General features: G+C 36.5%; 1 protein-coding gene across 12 annotated transcripts in view; it reads left to right on the top strand.

Moving 5' to 3' along the window:
* MESR3 (misexpression suppressor of ras 3) overlaps positions 1-16,804 on the top strand; it is a 398,359-nt gene extending 381,555 nt beyond the window's left edge. For 11 of the 12 annotated variants that reach the window (XM_067766930.1, XM_067766926.1, XM_067766927.1 and 8 more), the window contains one exon: positions 10,329-16,804. In XM_067766930.1, the coding sequence (XP_067623031.1) occupies positions 10,329-11,198 (870 nt within the window). In that variant the 3' untranslated portion in view covers positions 11,199-16,804. Of the gene's footprint in view, positions 1-984; positions 1,004-10,328 lie in introns of those variants that run through there. The other variant, XM_067766937.1, reaches the window with a different exon arrangement.
* The last annotated feature ends 3,075 nt before the right edge of the window (positions 16,805-19,879 follow it).

Raw genomic sequence — 19,879 nt, 5'->3', positions numbered from 1 at the left:
GAAGCATAGCCACAAAACTGTGCAACTTCATACAAGGTCGGTGATGCGGAGAAGTGTAGGCGCTAATGTAAATACATTGTAATAGCAAACACAACACCAAAACACAAAAACCAATAACAAAAGCATGTCCTACCCCAACACTAAGTAACGCGAGTTAGTATTTAATCAAACGATGATCAGACATATGTATATATATGTCTACACTTGGTACCTCGTGGGGTATTGATGATGGGTATTATGGGAGCTAGCCATGTACTTGAGTAATGTCAAACTTCCTTAAAAAAATTAAGAATAAGATTGTATTATTTCTTGCATTGAACTATAAAAGGGACCCAAAGTCTCGAGGGATCAAAAACATCGTTCCCGTGACGATAGTGACCGAATCTGCTAGTACCAGAGCTTAGCGGGTTCAAGTTTAGCAAAAGACTACCCAAATCCGCAACTCTCCTCTAAAGTTCAGGTAGTGATTTTCCATCTTTATAAAAAGAGTGAAAATATATAAAAAGTTTGACACACAGCTAAAGTCAGAATCGGCACTAAGGTTAATATCAACCGAAACGCATTGATGTAATCGGCCCAATTTGTACAAGCAACACATAGCAACTTGTTGTAAAATTTATCGATAAAACTATGAACTTTATATGCATAAAGTGGGAAAATGTATAAAAAAAACCACACAAAATTGAGTAAATAGGTTGAGTTTACACAAGAAAGGCAAATTATGGAAATTGTGCTCAATCGCGTAGAAAATTCGATGGTTTGCCAAATTATTTGATTTCGGAAATTTACCATCGTTGTAGGTAAACAAAAAGTACAAAAACAAAGAAATATACAGCAAGTAAAAGTAAAGAAACGCGTATGTGCTAGATATATAAATAGTGTGAGAATGTGGCTACAAACAGCGTTGTCGTTGCGAATTTGCAGAATTACAAAGTAGGAATTAAAAACAAATGGGTGTGCTTTGCCCGAAATATATCCAGAATGACATGGGGCTCGGCTACCGGTAGGGGATAATTTTGTGAAAAAACAGTGTTTTTTTAATTTTTACTTTACTTTACAGTATGAATATCTTGTTAAACTTATTCCTTTACTTTGAGCATGGAGAGACCAACTGTACCTGTTTATGCCTGATCCTCTCTATGCCACCATGGGTACTGTCCAATAGGTCCTCAACTCCCCTTTTGTTCTCTTACGGGAATTGTTCGACAGGCGATCGTTGCACCGCGCGGATATTAAAAGAATTCTAGAAAAATATTTTAGGTCTTTAAGTATTGTATTGGTTTTGTAGACAAACAAAAAAGTACTACGGTAATCCAACAAAAGTTATTAGTGCATTTCTTTTGGCCTGAAGCTCCTTCTTAAGTACCTAAACTATTTTTTTAACATTTTATTTTTCTCCCCTATTGTACTCAGTGTGTTGCAGTTTTCTCTTTTATTATAACTCAGAACTGGTAACATAAATTTAAGACTGAGTGTTTCAAACTCTGTAGTATATCCATAAGCGACTAGTGTGGATCGATTATAGTCCATTGTAGCGAAATTGATTAATGTAATAATAATAACTTGGCGTAATGTGCCTCAGAGAAGATTTAAACCGAGCTTGCCGTCGTGCTTCAAGTCCTTCAAGCTTTTCATTGCAGAAATACACTGAAAAGGCTTGCCAAACCATTGCCGAGATGCGGCCCCGCTTAGAAAAAAATTTTTTTTTAATATTTTGATGCTGCTCTTCCTGGAAATCGAGTCCAGGACTTTCGGTGTGCTAGGCGAGCACGCTACCTCCTCATCACGTCAGCCGACGTGACTTGAAAGTTTTGTTGAAAAGAACGTAACTACGGCATTCTATTAAAAAAGATCAAAAAAGAAGTTGACGGGAGATATATAATGCTTTAATTCTGTATCGCAACTTTTGAATTGTTCAGCAGTATTATAGAAGATATATGATTACATACTGCTTACCGATTTACGAATTATTCTTTACGAATTGTCGAAGAAAGTTCAAGCTTCTTATCTGTCCTGCCAAAAGCTTTATTTTTTATCGAAACTCTGAGATACGTCTTTACTAATGATAATACTGATAGAGGAACTTAGTAAAAAATTTCGTTTGTGGGGGAGCAAGCACTAACATAAAGTTCCGTTTAGCAATCCAAGAAAGAATCACTCATGCCAACAAATGATACTTTGGACTTGATAGGCGAATAGGAAATAGGGTCATTTTTTTGGCAAACAAAAATCGAGCTCTAGAAAGCACTTATTATACCCGTTATGATACACAGAGCAGAAGCATGGATGCTGACAAAATCAGGTCAGACTGATTTGTGAGACTTTTGAGAGAGAAGCTCTCTAAAAAAACTATTTACGCATTGCCAACGGTGATTACGGTAGAAGCTTTCATGATTACATCGTTGCCATTGATATAGTTCAACGAATTTAAATCATAACGGCTGTCTTGGCTAGGCCCTGTAATTTAAATGAACCAAGCTGCGCTATCACAGAAGGTACTCATATCGGAATCTGCCTATGAAAGCAAACGAAAAAAAGGCTCCCCACGCCTTTGAAAGGGCTATGAAATAACTATTTCAGTTCGCTTCATATTTCCAATTGGCGCCGGTAAGCGCAGCGAAGAAGGGCTGGTACAATTGAAAGAAGAATAATAAATTTTCGAACATTGCAACTAGTTTTAAAAATTACTCCCTGTAAATACTTACACCTCATGAAATTTACAAAAAATTGTAAAATAAATATACCAGAGGCGAAAAACGCCACAGGAACTTCGCATACAAACAGAGATTTTTGTAGTAATATATGTGTACATGGAGAGTGTTTGAGCAGAGAATTCAGTCATGAAATGTTGTTGTTATGGTTGTAGCAGTGCTTTGCCCTATCCAATAGGTGCGACCACTCACATATTGTCATCAATATCCTCTATCGGAAGTCCAAGGAAACTTGCAGTTTCAACAAGGGTGGATCAGAGTGATAGGGGTGTTAGAGGTTGGTTCCACATTGCAATTAAAAAGATGATTGGTGTCATGTGGGGACACAGGACATACATTATGCATGTCGGGGTTGATTCTGGAGAGGTAAGAGTTTAACCTGTTACAGTATCTAGATCGAAGTTAGGCTAGAGTGACGCGTGTCTCCCTAGGGAGAATGTTTTCCTCTTCTGCGAGTTCAGAGTATTTGTTTTTAAGAACCGGGTTCGCCAACACCCTTTTTCGGATATCACTGAGGACCTGTTTGTGTTTTTCTTCTACATACGGCTGTGTTCTCGGGTTCCGTATTTCCTCATACTACTTGCGCAGATTGCTTCTTAAGCCTCTTCAATCAGATGTCTGTTGGGATGTCCAGGTTTCTGGGTATTCAACAGAAACTATTTGTTCAGCATTTTATTTCTCTCTCTAATGGGGCGTACTCTCGCCTCACTATGTAGGTGGTGTTCTGGGGACATAAGAAGACAGCTCTTAACGATTTTTAGAACAGTGTTTTGACAGGCCTTTTCACTCAAGAGATGTTTACTGCTTAAAGTGCAAGCGTGGGTCGGTGGTTGCGCTCACGCGTCATGTAGGTTAACGCCGAACTCTTTTCCGAAGCGCTTGTCCGCATTGGAAAAAAATTAGGCTGGGTTCAAACAAAACGAGTGAAGTCTGTATGGCCCATAAATTGACCTCTAAGCGATACTACGGCGACACTGTTCTCAAAGTCTATTTCCCTTATGGCTTAATTCGCAACATTTCAAAATGTTTTACTTACAAATATCATTGTCTGCCTACTGAGACTTCATAATTTCAACATGACTGCCTGCCAATACCAAACGTTTACGTCACAAGAAAAATGAAACAGAACTAACTACAATACAAGGATATTGATTTTATATTGGGAAATTATTTTTACTTGCTGTATTGGACTAGATGGCGTGTCTGAGAATAATGATTGTTATGAGTTTGATAAATGAACCAAAATTGCTACCTGCGTAATTATTGTTTGGATTGTGTAAAGCAAAATGCGTTTGACATCACCTTGGGAAATATGGGATAGGGTGAATACTTCATCTACCTTAGACGGATCAGAATGTGGGCCCCACTTGGAAAAATCAAAAATTAAAATTTTAACTGATTTGTCGTACGTCTCTTAATTCAATCAAAATTTAAAAAGAAAAAATTTCCACCATGTCCCACAAAAAGTCCTATGTATATATTTAAGGTCGAAAATAAATTGTATGCAAATATTTGCATTGGCAAAAAATGCGCACACTTAAGTTTATAACGCTGTGGCTGATGGAATGAAAGTAAAAACGTAATAACTAAAACGAAAGCAACAATTTTGGACAGAAAAATGTGAAAAAGGCTGTTTCGGTGCATAAATACTGAGTTGATGACCGGAATAATGGGCACATGCGTTCTTTTTTTTTTGCCACAGCCTTTTGCCGATATACTCGTATATTCAAGCAGGTTAGCCCAACACCCCCTTAAGAGTGCATTGAATGTATGGTGTCATGTATCAAATATTTCTTACTACTTAGTATCGTTTTAAATCACTATAAACTTTAGTTTAAATGGCTTACTCTTAAATTGTAAAACGATACCTTTTCCAACAATATTTCGGAAAAGAACAAACGTATTTCAAGAAACCTCAAAAGTATTATCGAAAAAGCTTAAAGAGTTTCAATAAATAATAGCTTAAAAAAACTAAAAAAACACGCTTTTATAACTAACCGAACTAAAAAATAGAAAATAATTTTCAATTAAAAAGAGTTATTATAACAGTAGTAGAAGGTCAAACAATCATTTATAGTTAATCACCTCAAAATAATATTATAATAAAATTTAAGTTATTAACAGAATAATTTAATTCACAGTCAAAAGCGGGGGGTGCTTGATATTGAATGTTACAATCATTATATTGGCAACTATCTGAGAGGAAAGATAAGAAATGTAGTCAAATGCACCCCACGCTTTTTACTCTGAATTAAATTATTCTGTTAATAACTTAAATTTTATTATAATTTTATTTTGAGGTGATTAACTATGAATGATTGTTTGACCCTCTACTACTGTTATATAAATTATTTTTAATTGAAAATTATTTTCTATTTTTTAGTTCGGTTAGTTATAAAAGCGTGTTTTTTTAGTTTTTTTAAACTATAATTTATTTTTAATTTTTTAGTTCAAGTAATTTTAAAAGTATTATTCGAGAGTGAGGAAACTTCGAAACGCCAGCGGTCCATGGATGAATCCAACCTCACGGCACCGAAAAGGGCCAAGACGCAGGGAGGCTGGGCGTGGTCTTTCGCCGAAATTGCCAAGGGTCGGCAGATCAAGAAGGCAGCAGCAGAGCTGTTCACCTGCAAGAGGGCTATTGGCACCTCTTGAGGATTCTCCCCTAAGGTGACCTACTGCATTTACACAGCCATTGTGCGCCCGATTCTTCTTTATGGTGCCTTGGTCTGGTGGCCTGCACTAGCTAAAAGTACCTATCTTAAAATGCTTCAAAAGGTGCAACGGAGTTCGGAGCTCTGCATTACCGGTGCTCTCGGCTCCACTCCAGATTCCGTTACATATGTACATATGTACATGGATACATAGATACATAGATAGATACAGGCCAATCTAATAAAAGCGTGTTAAAAAGGGCTCCAGTATGCTCTTTCGTAGATGTGCCATGCATCCACTTCTATCATTAATAAAGGAATGCGTTTTTCGCATTATGTGCAAGGTTTCAAATCATGGTCATTTGGGGTGGCCATAAGTTCAACGGACCTTATGTCCGTTAACCTTATGTCACCCCACCATCACATTATTGCATTGTCATCGAGCCTTGAAACGTGTGCAAAGTTTCAATCAAACTTATGGCCATTCAAAGTGGTAATAAGGCCAATTGACCTTATGGCCGTTGACCTTATGTCACCACACCATCACATAAATGCATTGTCATCTAGCCTTGATACGTGTGCAAAGTTACAATCAAACCTATGGCCATTCAAAGTGGTAATAAGGCCAATTGACCTTATAGCCGTTGACCTTATGTCACCGCACCATCACATTAATGCATTGTCATCGAGCCTTGATATGTGTTCAAAGTTTCAATGCAACATATGGCAATTCAAAGTGGTAATAACGCCAATTGACCTTATGGACGTTGACCTTATATCACCACGCCATCACATTAATGCATTGTCATCGAGCCTTGATACGTGTGCAAAGTTTCAATCAAACTTATGGTCATTCAAAGTGGTAATAAGGCCAATTGACCTTATGGCCGTTGACCTTCTGTCACCACACCACCACATTAATGCATTGTTATCGGTCTTGATACGTATGCAAAGTTTCAAATTAATCAGACTTCTAGAAACCGGTCAAAATTAAGCTCAAAGATTCCGTTACATACAGGCATGCGTAAGCGTGTTAAAAAAGAGCACTTCAGAGCATAACGCAATCACTACCGGTGATCGACGTTGGCAGCTTCGCTTTCAAAACCGCAATCTTGAACTTCCTCAGAGATAACAATATTGTCTCTTCACAAAAATCCTTTTTTATTGGAAGGAAAAGGTGCACTAAAAACTACAAAAATCAATTATTTCCAATTCGTATGCCTTGACTGATGAACGTTGAAGCTCGTAGAGCTGCTAGTGAGAGCCTTCTTCTTATAACATTACCTCATGAAAGTCATATGATGCTAACGGAAACCGTAAACAAACCGTACATGATGGAACTTGTCTCGTTTTCGGTTACTGTCACTTTGAAACCCACAAAATGGATATGCCGTGGCTAACCAATTTGTCACAACTATGAATGTAACATACGCATATTTAACAGGCGAGGCTCTCGCCACCCTAAGTTCCTCACGGATGGAGGAGGTGTGATCAAATCTACCGGTTTGGCCTTGTATATTCCGAAATCGTGTTCTTTAAGCAGCCCTCTTTACTTATTCTATGAAAGATGAAGCTAAAGGAGACATATCATGTTTGCCGGAGGAACCTCTAAAAAGAACAACTCCAATTATGCTTCTCCTCAAACAAAACCGCAAAGCCAAGGAGGAGAAGCATATAGAAACTCTTTTTCCACCAAACGCTTACATGATCACAAATTAAAGACCACGCCCACTTTTATATACAAGATTTTTAAAAGGGTCGTAGACGAAAATAATAAGCTATATCTTAGCGCAAAAAGCTTTGTATCAATAGAATTTTACTTTCTAAATTGAATTATAACATTAAATTGGAAAACTCTCAAATTTTTGAAAATGGGTGTGGCACCGCCCCTTTTATGACTATTTTCTATGTTTCGGGAGCCATAACTCGAAGAAAAATTAACATATCGTAATGAATATGTGTACACATATTTTCCTTATAGCAGAAAATATTTCTAAAAAAAAATGGACGGGATCGGTTAAAGGCCACGGCAACTTAGATATAAAACAAATTTAAAAGGGTCGTAGACTAGAATAATGAGCTATAACTTAGCAAAAAATAGTTTTGAATCAATGATATTTCACTTATCAAGTTTTATTGTAAGAGGAAATGGGGAGACATTTTTTCTAAACGGGCGGTGCCACGTGTTATGTAGAAAAGTAATTTATCTGAAATGAAATGTACAACTGAAGCTCACGCTGAGTATATAATGTTAGGTTACACCCGAACTTAGACACCTTTACTTGTTAAAATATATCTTTAAACGACAAAATATTTAAAACTGGTGACTTATTCACAATTTGCTGAAGTTTATGAAATATGCACAAACTGTATCTCCATTTTGAAAAATGTTATTAAGAAATTGTATAGATATGGCTTTGCGGGAGCAAGAAATTGTTTAACTAGATATTTTGGCGCACTCATGCATCTGACGTCGATATTAAATGGATAGAACAAAGCCATTTCTTGTAAGGAAAGAATATTAAAAAAAAGCAATATCGAATATAAATACTTGGTAAATGCATAAGTGGAATTTTAAAGTTTGAAAGCCTCTTTTCTGCCCTGGGAAGGAACTCTGGCTCTGTTAAAGTTACACAGAATAAGTATCATTCCCCTCCACCCCAGTTTGCAATGATGTTCTCACCTGGTCTAAAACTGGCAAGCCCTTTGTATACTCTTTCGTACTAATTTCACCTGAAAAAGAATTAGCGGCAACTTCTTATGAAGACACAGTTTTTTCAGAAGAGCTTGATGTGTAAGACACTTCCCTCAGTTCTTACACTCTCTTGTTCTCTAATGTGTGGTGATATGAAAAAAATTTCAAAAAAGGTCTAGATCTGAGACCATTCACTCACCCTAAATTGCATCGCTCAGCCCCTTCCTCTGCTTTTCACTCTGCCTTTTTTCTTTTCTTTCCTCTTCTATGCCTCTTCTTCTTCCACGTAACCTTTCTCTTCTCCATCTTTATAAAGCTCTTTTTGTATCTATTTCTTTTCCTCTTCCACTGTCTAAGCATTTCCCTATTTCTATTTACTTTCCTAATTATTTTGCTCTAATTTCCTATTCGTATAGTTATTTCTATTCCTATTACTATTTTTCCCTAGGGGGCTAAGATACTTGGCTTGGATATCATAAGTGGTTTCAGGCTCTGGATCAGGGACTGATTTCAGTCTTAGACCGGCCATAGTGACGAATGTCACGCGTGATTAGTTTTCACGTCCTGCACGAGGTGCCTCTGCTTCTACTGATAATGGCGGATCTAGAGAGGACAACTCGATAAAACCCACACCCCCTGAGTCATTGTGCCGAGCTCAGGGAGGGAGGACTCTTTAAGAGTCAAGATCGGTACATAACGGTGACGAACTGGACTGTTTTAGGGCTTTGATTTGACATTAAATTTGGACTTGATGACTTTGGGCTGGTAGGTGCGGTATTCTGCCACTTTAGTAGGTCAGGGTGAAACCCTACCGAAATGGCTGGTAGGCTAATGCTGCACCTGCCCACGTCCCGTTAAAACCGTGGCGGGCCTCAAGGTACGTTCCGGCTCCGTCGCCGTTAAGTTGGTGGTGTAGGTGCGGTTAAAGATTTTCCCGCTTCGCGTCCGGTCTGGCTCTGAACGCATTACTCATAAGGTAATGCGTCAACCCTCGCGTGGCCTCCCTGCGTAGCATAGATAACCACGAGACCGTTAAAGAGCGACTACACAATCGGCTCCGGCCTTGAGGGGGGACTTTTTTAGAATGGACAAGACTAATACGAATCCGCCAAGGATGGGGTGCGGAAGAAGAGCGCTTTTGATGGAGATCCGTCAAATCAATCTTCAGCACTCTAAGGCGGCTTCCGCAAATTTGTTGCTCTGCCTTGAAAAAGGCGGAGTGGATATAGTCCTTTTCCAGGAGCCGTGGCTGAGTAGTAACGGCAGTAAGATTTCTGTATGAAGGACTGGAAAATTCAACACCTTGGTGCATGGGGAGGCAAGTAGGCCTATATCCTGTGTGCTTGTTAAAAAAGAGATTAAAGCTTTTATTCTCTCTAATTTCAGCAATGCTGACGTAACCACGGTCTGCTCGAGCGAGGAAGTAATGAAATATGGGTGGTCTCAGCGCACACGCCCCACGGGGACGTAGAGGGACCACCACCTGCGATACTGGGTGAAATCATGTGAAATGAAGCAAGGCCATAACCTATACCTGTTCTTGCTCCTGTCCCTATTTGTATTATGTTTCTTCTTTATATTCATATTCTACTCCTATTCCTTATTATTTTTAAAATACTTTTCTACCCCCATTTCTGTTCCTATTTCTATTCTTTTTATATTGCTAATATCGGTTCTATTCCTATTTCTACCTTATTTATACTTCTGTTCATCCAATACTATTCTTATTTATACTCCTATTTTCCCACTCCAATTTCTACTCCTATTTTATCTTAAATCCTGTCCCATTGTTACCCCTACTTCTATTCCTCTTCCAATTCTTATTCATATTCCTAATCTAATTCTCGTGCTTTTTCTTGTTTCTATTTCTATTCCTAAACTCTTGCTCCCATTACTGCGTCTACTCGTTTACTTATCGTACGTATTTTAAAGCAGAGGAAAGGGAGACAGGTGGAGGAAGATTCTATCTCCCTTAGTGCTCCCAAATGGTATGGGTTTTCGTGAAATACGGATAGCTTGCGTGACTTTCTACGAATATGCCAAAATCGCTAAGGCGATTAAGCGCCAATTTATGATTATGATGACCGATTTAGAATATCCACATATATAAGTGCAAATTTCATTTAAATCGGTCCATCCATTTCAGTGTGATACCAAGTAAAATAGGGATTCATTTTTATATGTGTATATGTATAGATACATATGAACTTATATAAATTGTTCTTCGCTTTCCTAACAAACTTTGTGTTCTTCCATCTTTCTTTACAGCTCGCACACATGCAACGTCGACGCTTAGGTTCCGTTGGCGATTCGGCGCCGCCATCAGAATCCTCTGAGGGCACAAACTCTTCCGAACACAACGAACTAATGATAAACCCCGATTGGTCAACACATTCACATACATCATCGGTGCACACCATTAATAAACATGCACATAATACAGCGTCCACAACTACCAATACGACAACAACAACAAATCACAACAACACCTATTTTGTTGGCTCCGATGTAGATGCCGACACTTTGAGTATCGATACAACAAGCAATTCAAATCTATCAGAATATGAGCGTGGTCAGGTGGAGAGTTTCTTCGGTGGCTTGGGCACAGACATTTTTGTCTGTTCATCACTAGCTAATCTCTATGAAGGCACTGGCAAAGAAACCGATTGGCGTCTCGTCTTCACCGGTATACCAGTCATTTTACATGATCGTGGCAGTGCACGATCACGTACCATACAACGTGTAACATTGGTGCTAGCCGAGCGGGGCTCTTGTTTTGCTTTATGGTCAGATCGTATTGATAACTTATCAAATTATCGAGTCGCTGGTCCATCTTTTCATACGATGTGCCTATCAACGAATCATCAACAATTGATAGGTTTCAGTTTCGATTCAACCGATTCGGCACGTGAACTTAATCACCATATTGAGAAATTGATAAGTGATCCAGAGAACATTGCACTCTCGGTGCCGGGTAAAAAGAAACAGAAGCAAAAGCGTGTGAAAGCGGCGCCATTACCACCGAAGTCACAAATTTCTCAACCATGTCAATTTCAACATGTAACGAGCGTCACCAAGGACGATACAGATCGATATTATAGTATGCAAGCTTTTGCGCCGTCGGTCAAGCATCGTTGAAATTTTAAGCAAGTGCGTTGAATGATGAGGAGTGCAATAAATAAGCCATAAACTTATAAATATCACATTCTTACATACTGGTAAAAGTATGTGAGAAGATGTAAAAAAATCGTTAGTGTCCATTTTTAAATAAGTTTTTCAAAGCGAAATGTTAAGGCGTCAATTTTTTTCAGTTATTCTGTAATACATTTTTCAAACAGATAATTTTTTTGTACTCTTAAATTGCCCCATGAGTGGAATGTCACCCTATCTCGGATGCCAGTTCTTAAACTACCATAATTTCTTTTTGAAGAACACCTTATCTGAATTTTTTTTTTTCAAAAACGCCCTTCTCTGCAATATCATAATTTATTTTGAGATATTGCGTTTTTTTTTTATGTCCAAGGGCGATCTTCGGACAATTTCTGATATAGAACGTTTTCCAAACGATAGCTGATGTAGGGCGTATTCCACTCCGCAATGCAACTGAATCGTTTAATATTAAAAGGGCATGTGTCCAAATTGTTCGGCAGTTACAATGCGACAAAATTAGCCAATTTCAAAGTAAACGCAAAATTCCATCGTCTATATTATCGTATAGGGTAAACGTGGATATGTGGAGTTTCAAACACAAATATCCCCTGTTGTTCTGCAGTCTGATTGTAGGCATAACATTTCTCATATCCCTCGAGGCAGAGACTAGCCCCGTATACATTTTCTCAACATCTCCCATTATAAGCTAAAGGCCTTGAGAAATGTTCGCCGAAGAAGCTAGATAGATAATCTTGCCACTGCTAGAACAACAAGGAGATTTTGAAAAAAAAAAAATGCAACCAAAATGTTATTTTTGCCCAAAGGTGGCCATGAGACCTTTTAACAATGGACGATCCAATTATTCCAGAAAATTGCTCTGCACGTCATGTGTTCGCTTTCGAAAAACTTGATTCTCCAAAATCTACCAAATTTGGTAGCAATGTTGTCATTGAATAGTTTAATACCTTTGCTAATAAAATTAGCGGAATATGAACGAATTCTGATGATACAGGGTGTCGAAAACAATCTTTTTTCCTTATGCTTTTTTTTCAATAAATATTTAGACCACTAATCTCACCGTACAAAAAAGTTTAAATGATTCTTGTAGCATTTTTTCCGAACTGAAAAAAGTATCAAACAAATTTTATAAGTTTTTGCTTTAGTTTGTGGCATTTTTGTTTTTTAATTTTTCATTACGGGCGGGCCAATTGTTCTCCTACAATGTATATATCAGCCACTTTGTAAGGTAATGCCAATTTTTGGAGTTTTTTGCGCTTTGAGACTTTTTGGGTTCCATCGCGCCACAATTTCCAAGCCTACAAAGGAAAGTGACCTTAACATTCACCAACTTTGGTGCATTTTGGAGATATCAAGTTTTTCGAGTGGGAACACTTGTCTTGAAAAGCTTCAGATATACTGTGTAATTCAGTAGCTTAACTACATTATGATTAATATGAGTAAGAAAAGAGTAAAATGTTGTTTGTGTGTTTCTCCACAGCCACAAAAACAGAATATAGATTAACTAATTAAAATACAAAATATTTACATGTGTATGTGTATGTTACATTGAATTTTGTATGTTGCATATACATGTTTATCTGTGATATAAACAAAAATCCATTTTATATATGCTAACACATAGTCCTATAACAGACACAGATTTTCTTTGAATACGATCTATAACATTTCTCGCAATTGAATTTCTACGAAGACATCATAATATAAAATCAACATTTTAAATATGTATATAAAAAAATTAACAATGATTTTATTTTAAATAAGGATAAGCAAAAATTTATTAAATATTAACAAACAAAAAATAACTTAATTGACAAAGTAAAGATATCAGAAGGGCATCCAGGATATTACAGAATTAAATCATTATAATATGTATAAATACTATATAGCGCACGTTTTATTGTAAACAGATGTAATCCAAAATAAATTTTTTGTTTTTTTGTTATGGGAAAACGCGAACAAAGTTTAATTTTTTCAGAGTTCCACTATAAAAATGAGATTCAAAGTCATCTATGTCCGCTATTTTGGTATTTGAGTATTCTATAAATGTCAGCATAATCTCGTCAGTTGGTTATTTTGGGCTGTCATAACATCTAAAAAAATCAACATTTTGAGTTGAATCAGTTAACAACAAAACGTGCGGTATAGTTTTAAGTATCCCATAAAAAGAAATTACAGTAGATAGAATAATTTAAGAGATAAGTTTTATCCTATACAAAAATAACCTTTTTTATAATATTTTTTTTTTGCCTTAGTAGGCTTTAAATACATACTTATAAGAATTATATAGATACTATGGGTATTCTCTCTGTCTAGAAAACGTAGAAACTTTTCCATGTTACTGTCAAAAGTTTTCTGCACGCAACAACAAAAAACGAAAAATTTTCTACGGTTTCTATATTTTCTATACTCAACCCCATGTAAGTATATTTAAAAAGTAAATTTATAATTTTGACAAATTTGTTGAAAACTGAAATTAAAAAAAGTCAAGCATTTTTGTTCGTGGCAGCTTCTAAAAATATTTCTCTGTAGAAGATATGCATTTTATATTTCATCTTCGCCTCTAATTATATTTTTAAATCTAAAGAAAGGTGTTCGTGTAAACTGTGCGTTCTCTGTGTGTGTTAAATTTAGCCTAGAAAAGGTGGAAAATATTCTACACTTTCTATCGATACTTGACAGAGAGAACTGCCTTATTCTACTACATTTAAAAAAATGTAAGTGCAGAGCAGGGGTCAAAAGCATAGTGTACTATACTAAGTGTGTCAACAAAGCAATAAAGGTCGAAATTACAAAACAATTGTGGATAAGACAAGTGTGTCAACTTCTGCATAGACATAAATATTACAAAGAGAATCGATCACATGATTTTTAATTCACTTTCGTGGTCTCATTCTGTATCTCTTTCTATCAGCCGCTGAAGATAGCCGGCCCGGCCCTATGCGCCGCCATATTAAACATCCTGTCAAAACGCTGCCAGAACGCGTTTGAAGGATTAGATATCACACTTGTTTTATCCACAATGTTACAAACAGCCTCGCTCATCTGATGCAAGTCTCAGGTTTAGAGTTGCATTTTTGGTACGCAAGACTACTTTAAGCTGCGTTGCATATAATAGTTTAATAAAACTTAGTAGTAGTTTAAAATGAATTAGTTGAACATATTTCCGCAGAATTACGGCCTCTACCAATGCTAAAAAATACGGAATATAAAAATTATTTAAATCAAAACTTTCAGGAGAAACTTAACAAAATATAGAGCGCCACACGTGTAACTTCTTTTCCTCGTGAAAAATTTCACTTCTCGGGCTTTTATATACGAGTCGATTTTCTACGTTCAATAAAATGCATAAGGGAGAAGCAACATAAACGCTTTGACCTCTTTAAAGCGAAGGTAAAGGCGTTTTATTATTTTCTTATAGCGCTGTCAAAGCGAAGGCACGCTACCAAAGCGTTTATGTAAATCCGCCTTTTGTTCCGACGATTCTCCAGACATATGTACAGCACTATGCTGCTAGTAAATAAATGCAAAACAACAGCAAAGTAAGCAGCCACACATATGCACGTAAACATCAAGGCAAGCTACCACACATAGATGTAAACCGCTAAGCTAACAGCAGAGAAAATATATCACATACATATATGTAGTCGGCAGCTAAGAGCAGAAGTTGTTACTCACACATACACACGCATATAACTAAATAACCAAGGATGCGATACAGCTGTTTCATATTAGCGGAAAGTCTAGACCTTAGGAGAAATAGGAACGAGGTATCCGAGTGTATAAAAGCAGCACAAGCTGAGGAATAAGGGATCAGTTTGATGTATATTGGAACGATTTTCCGTTAACCCATGTCAAATTTGGTTTCGAGACAAACCGGTTTCGGCGTTGTGCCATCATCAGTGTTGATTTTCGTTCGAGAACAACGCCGAAGCCGGTTTGTCTCGAAACCAAATTTGACAAGGGATGGCGGAAAATTGTTCCAATATACATACATCATTTATCCACCCTGTCGGAAAATCAACAAAACAAAATAGATCAGTTTGATATAAATACGCTCTTAGTGAATTACGCTACAATTGTATTTGTGAAGTACTACTGCCACAGTAAAGTTGTAAATAAAGACCATTTTGCCATACTGAATATTGGAGTTATTTATTCGACAGTTCAGCTATTCGAATGCTAACAGAAGATACATAATAATAAGAAATTTTCCAAAATTCATTACAATATATTAGAAATAAAATAGCAGTTTAATCTGGATTTGTACTTCAATAATAAATCTGGCATTAAATGTTGAATCTTGCTGAAATGTTCTCAGGAATATTAAACGGCCCTTCAAAATATCCGAATTGATAATTGTCGATTCCTGTTTCAAACATCGAACTTTACAAGTTGTTTCGAACAGTTTTAAAATTCAGAAAAAAATTAAATTCACTTCCAGAGAAACCAATAAGTAAAATAATAGCGGAAACTAGTACGATCACAGTCAGATATTCCTTATTTAAATACCGACTTTGAAGTTACCATTAAAGTGCGATTATGCATATATAATTTTGGAATTTTCTAAAAATGTTTCCTTGTTTCGTACTTTAAACAATAGGCCAAGTTTTGGTCTAGTTCGGAACCAACAAGGTGTATCGGCAAAAGGAACTGGATTTCAAACTTGTTTTGAATAATTTTTTTCCCAACACTGAAAAGGTCTAATAACATTGCAAGTATATATATAAGAAAATGTTAGCGAATAGCATGTTATTGCTAAATTTAAATGACAGTTATTTTATTGTTATCATAAAATTAATCTTTCGGCCATTGAGGTCAAGCGTAATTGAACTTGTAATAAAATTATAATTAAAAATAGATAAGAAATCATTAAGCTATGCATACAAATGTACTTATGTGTGTGTATGTATAAAGAAGTACGCGGTAAATGTTAAGTATAATTGTACTGTCTTAAGTTGAGTCTAGCTGTTATTAAAGTATTTTAAAGCGTAATATCAATATAATTAAAAGAACGAAATCAAAAAATTTGAGAAATAACATATTGAATGCAATTTATATATTTGAAAATGTTTGTACTGTATAAATGTCACAATATTAGTTGGAAATTGTTTGCCTAAAGTGGAAATGGTGTATCAATTTTTTTTTTGCATTTTGCACTTTTTGGTTAACATACATCATCCTAAAACTGTTACAAACGAAAAATGCAGAATTGCGGTTAGTGGCAGGAGACGTCATATTATTTTTCGCTTTAGGCTCACTTGCAGAACGGCGAGTTATTTCTTAGCTCAGAGTTAACTTGAAAAATTTGCCAAAAATATATGTCAGGTTAACTCTGAGTTAAAAAGTTAACTTGCCGCTCTGCAAGTGGCCCTTGAAGTGTTATTATTTTTCTTGAATATATTTAAAATAAAAATATCACCCTTCCCATAGTATACCTAAAAACAAAATGTAAAATTATAAAAGATTTCGAAGATAAAAAGGCCTGTATAAATATACTTAAATGTATAAAAACAATATCCAGCTAAATTGCAATAAATCAATTATATACATGAAAGGACATAATACCTATCAAATCGAGTGTTTAATTTGAAAAAACAGTGCAAAGTGTAAGTTTACCAAAACCACTATTTATTTGTTTGTAAGCCCATGATCAGGATACACCAAATTACAACAAGCCTTACACAAACAAATTTTAAAACAACTCTGGGTTTTTACCTTTATTTTTAGGTTACAAGTAAGTAGTATAGAACAAAGGTTCCCACGCAATAGGTCTTTTGGCTCCCAAAGACATCACTTTGGCTCCGGTTGGCTCCCAACAACAACCAAATTGATTTAACTATGTTGAATAACAGGCAAAATAATCACAGCTTGCTTTGAAATTCAGCAGCGGTTTGGCAAGCACGCCGAGTGTTTATTTTTGCCATGAAAGCTTCCCAGCAAAAATTCATCTGCCTCGCAGGTAGGGGTCGGCATTTAACTTGTGTGTCCCGTGCCACCAATTTGTATGTATAGGAATAGCAGGCGGTTAAAATTGTCTACGCGCTTAAGCGCATAGTCATGTTTATGATGAATATTTCACATAACCCTTTTTAGGAGGAGGTTGTCTGGAGATGTTGATGCTTATTTCGGACGAATTAAGTAATTGGGTGGAAGGAGTTCGCAAAGAATTGAGCTTGAAAGAAATGTATTCCATACAATAGTCGATCGCTTAGTAGCTGCATGTTTTAGGTACTAAACGATGCTAGTGATGACTACCCCGTATTCCAAACGGTTTCTCATTTAAATTATAAGACAATTGCAATATATAGGATTTAGCTTTTTAATAGTTTGTTTGCTGTTACGAGTAATATACTGGCCATATCGAAGGTCCTAGGTAAAAGTCGCAGAGCAAGTAACATTAAAAATATTTTAGAATGATGTCGGGGTCGTCCCTTGGCAGTGGTAAAAGCCCAGATTGTTTTGCTACCATAAGCGTTTTCTCACACACCAACTCGAAGAGAAGCTCGGTATTTATCTGTATGGATGTAAGTATATCGCACCAATAATATTAAGATTATTTTCCTATACTGCAACTGTTTCATCCAAACAGCTCTACGTTCCTTATTTACATAAAGAAAATTTAAGAGAGTTAAAACTAATTAAGTTATAATTAATACGTAACAAACACTCCATGTCTTTAAACTTCCAACATTGTGTAGGGACATTCTATACACACGAGGGAGCTTGCTCCTATGGGCTCCACACAATGGACCCAATACGGGTTTCAGATCGCACTTAAACTAAAAGTTGTCATCAATAAAAACTGCAATAATTTTGCTATTCCTAGGCGCTAGATAAGTAAAAATAACTTCGACCTTTTCTGGGCCTCATTTAAAATTAGCGAAACACAACGAGTACAGACAGCTCTTCTTATACCTCTGACGATTACTTAATATTCGGGATAAGGCCATGCCGCTCAAGCCCAATTCATAGGCGATCTTTTGTTCTCCCAATACACTATTCGTTAATAGCCGAGACACAATGAAGTTTTTCATATAGATGCGTTCAACGCAATCTTATGCATGCCAGTAACATCGCCACAATGACGCAAAATGTTGCGTTTGTAAATATGAAGGAACTTCAGACTTGGCAATTGAAGTTTATTTCGCCTAGCCAGTTCAACTACACAATTTTACGAGTCACTGTTACAAGCATTCTCACTATACAAGGAATATACTTGCTAGCATATTTTGTGTCCTATTCACATGTTAAATTGCAGTTTTTTGCTGTGAAACATTTTAGAGAAGTACCAACAAGTGGGACAAATCATTTCACTAACAAGTGTGACAGCACCCAAAGCAAATTTCGAATTCTTTTTCTTATGTTTTGCTTGAAACAAAAGTTGGAAGCTGGCCACTTTTTCATTTCAGATGCCGCTAGTGTCGCTCGATCTGCCATTCTCCATAAACATGGGTGCAAACTACTCATATTGCATAAGAATGTGTTAATCGCATCTATATGAAAAACTGCTTATGTGACGGGGCTTTAACTAAGACCGCACATAAGAAATACAGTAACGTCGGCGCCAAAAAACACATCTCCGTTTCGTGTAACAATTCCACAGCTATATTGCATTTTTTGTATGGTCTCAAAATTTCGAGAGAAGCCCCACACGCAACTGCTATTCATTTAATATTTTTGGTTTATTAAAAAAGCTAACTTTCATTAGTACCATCAAATTTTTCTTTCAAAATATGCGGAACTAAATTAATTAATTTCCCCTTTGGCAAACATAATAATTCATCAATCAATTAACAATGCCATTTATTCATAAACAGCTTTATGCGCATTCAAATATCAAATGCATTAAATTAATTGTCAACCATCATTATTTGGGAAGATTATATTTAACATAAAATTTAACTGTTAAATACTGAATTATATCCCAGACAGTATTTCGATGCAGAGGCTTATCGGTAACGAATCTTCTTGAGCAACAAGATAGGAATAATAATAATTATAAATTGACACGAAATAGTGGCAAAGTATGTATTTTCCAAGCCACTGCCAAGGGGCGACCTCGCTAGAAAATCTTTTTCTAAAGTATTTTGATGCTGCTTTTCCCAGGACTTGAACCGATGGTCTTCGGTTACATAGCACCGCCACTGCTTTAAACGCTTTCAACACACAAATAAATTGTTAACTGAGCTAAGAACCTTACCGTAGAACAGCTTTCGTACCACTGGACTTGTTAAAAGCCTTTGAAACAGTCAGTAACAGCACGATACTGAAAGACTTGGAAAGTTCCAACCTTCCCCCCAGTCTGCACCTTGAAAACGCTCATAGCTTCCTATAAAGCAATTGGCCAGCCTGGGGTGTTCTAGGTGTCTTCGATATAATCGCCGAGCTTAAAATAAATACACTGAAGTAAAACTGTACACCTGTACAATCACCGCGGCAAAACTCCTTATAAAGGAGATAAATGAAATGCTGAACCAACAAATTCTGTTAAAACCTCGGAAACCTGGGCATCCTAACAAGCAACTGACGGGTGAGGCCCTGTCACTCAGAAATATAAGCAGTCATCTCTGCAACCACTATGAAGAAATCCGGCACCCAAGAATTCAGGCGTTTGAACCAAAATTGCGTGAACAGGTTCTCAGCTTCAT

The sequence above is a fragment of the Eurosta solidaginis genome, chromosome 2, assembly GCF_040869045.1.
Source record: "Eurosta solidaginis isolate ZX-2024a chromosome 2, ASM4086904v1, whole genome shotgun sequence".
NCBI lineage: Eukaryota > Metazoa > Arthropoda > Insecta > Diptera > Tephritidae > Eurosta > Eurosta solidaginis.
The sequence above is the reverse complement of the archived record's forward strand: the minus strand, read 5'-3'. Positions and strand labels throughout refer to the sequence as shown.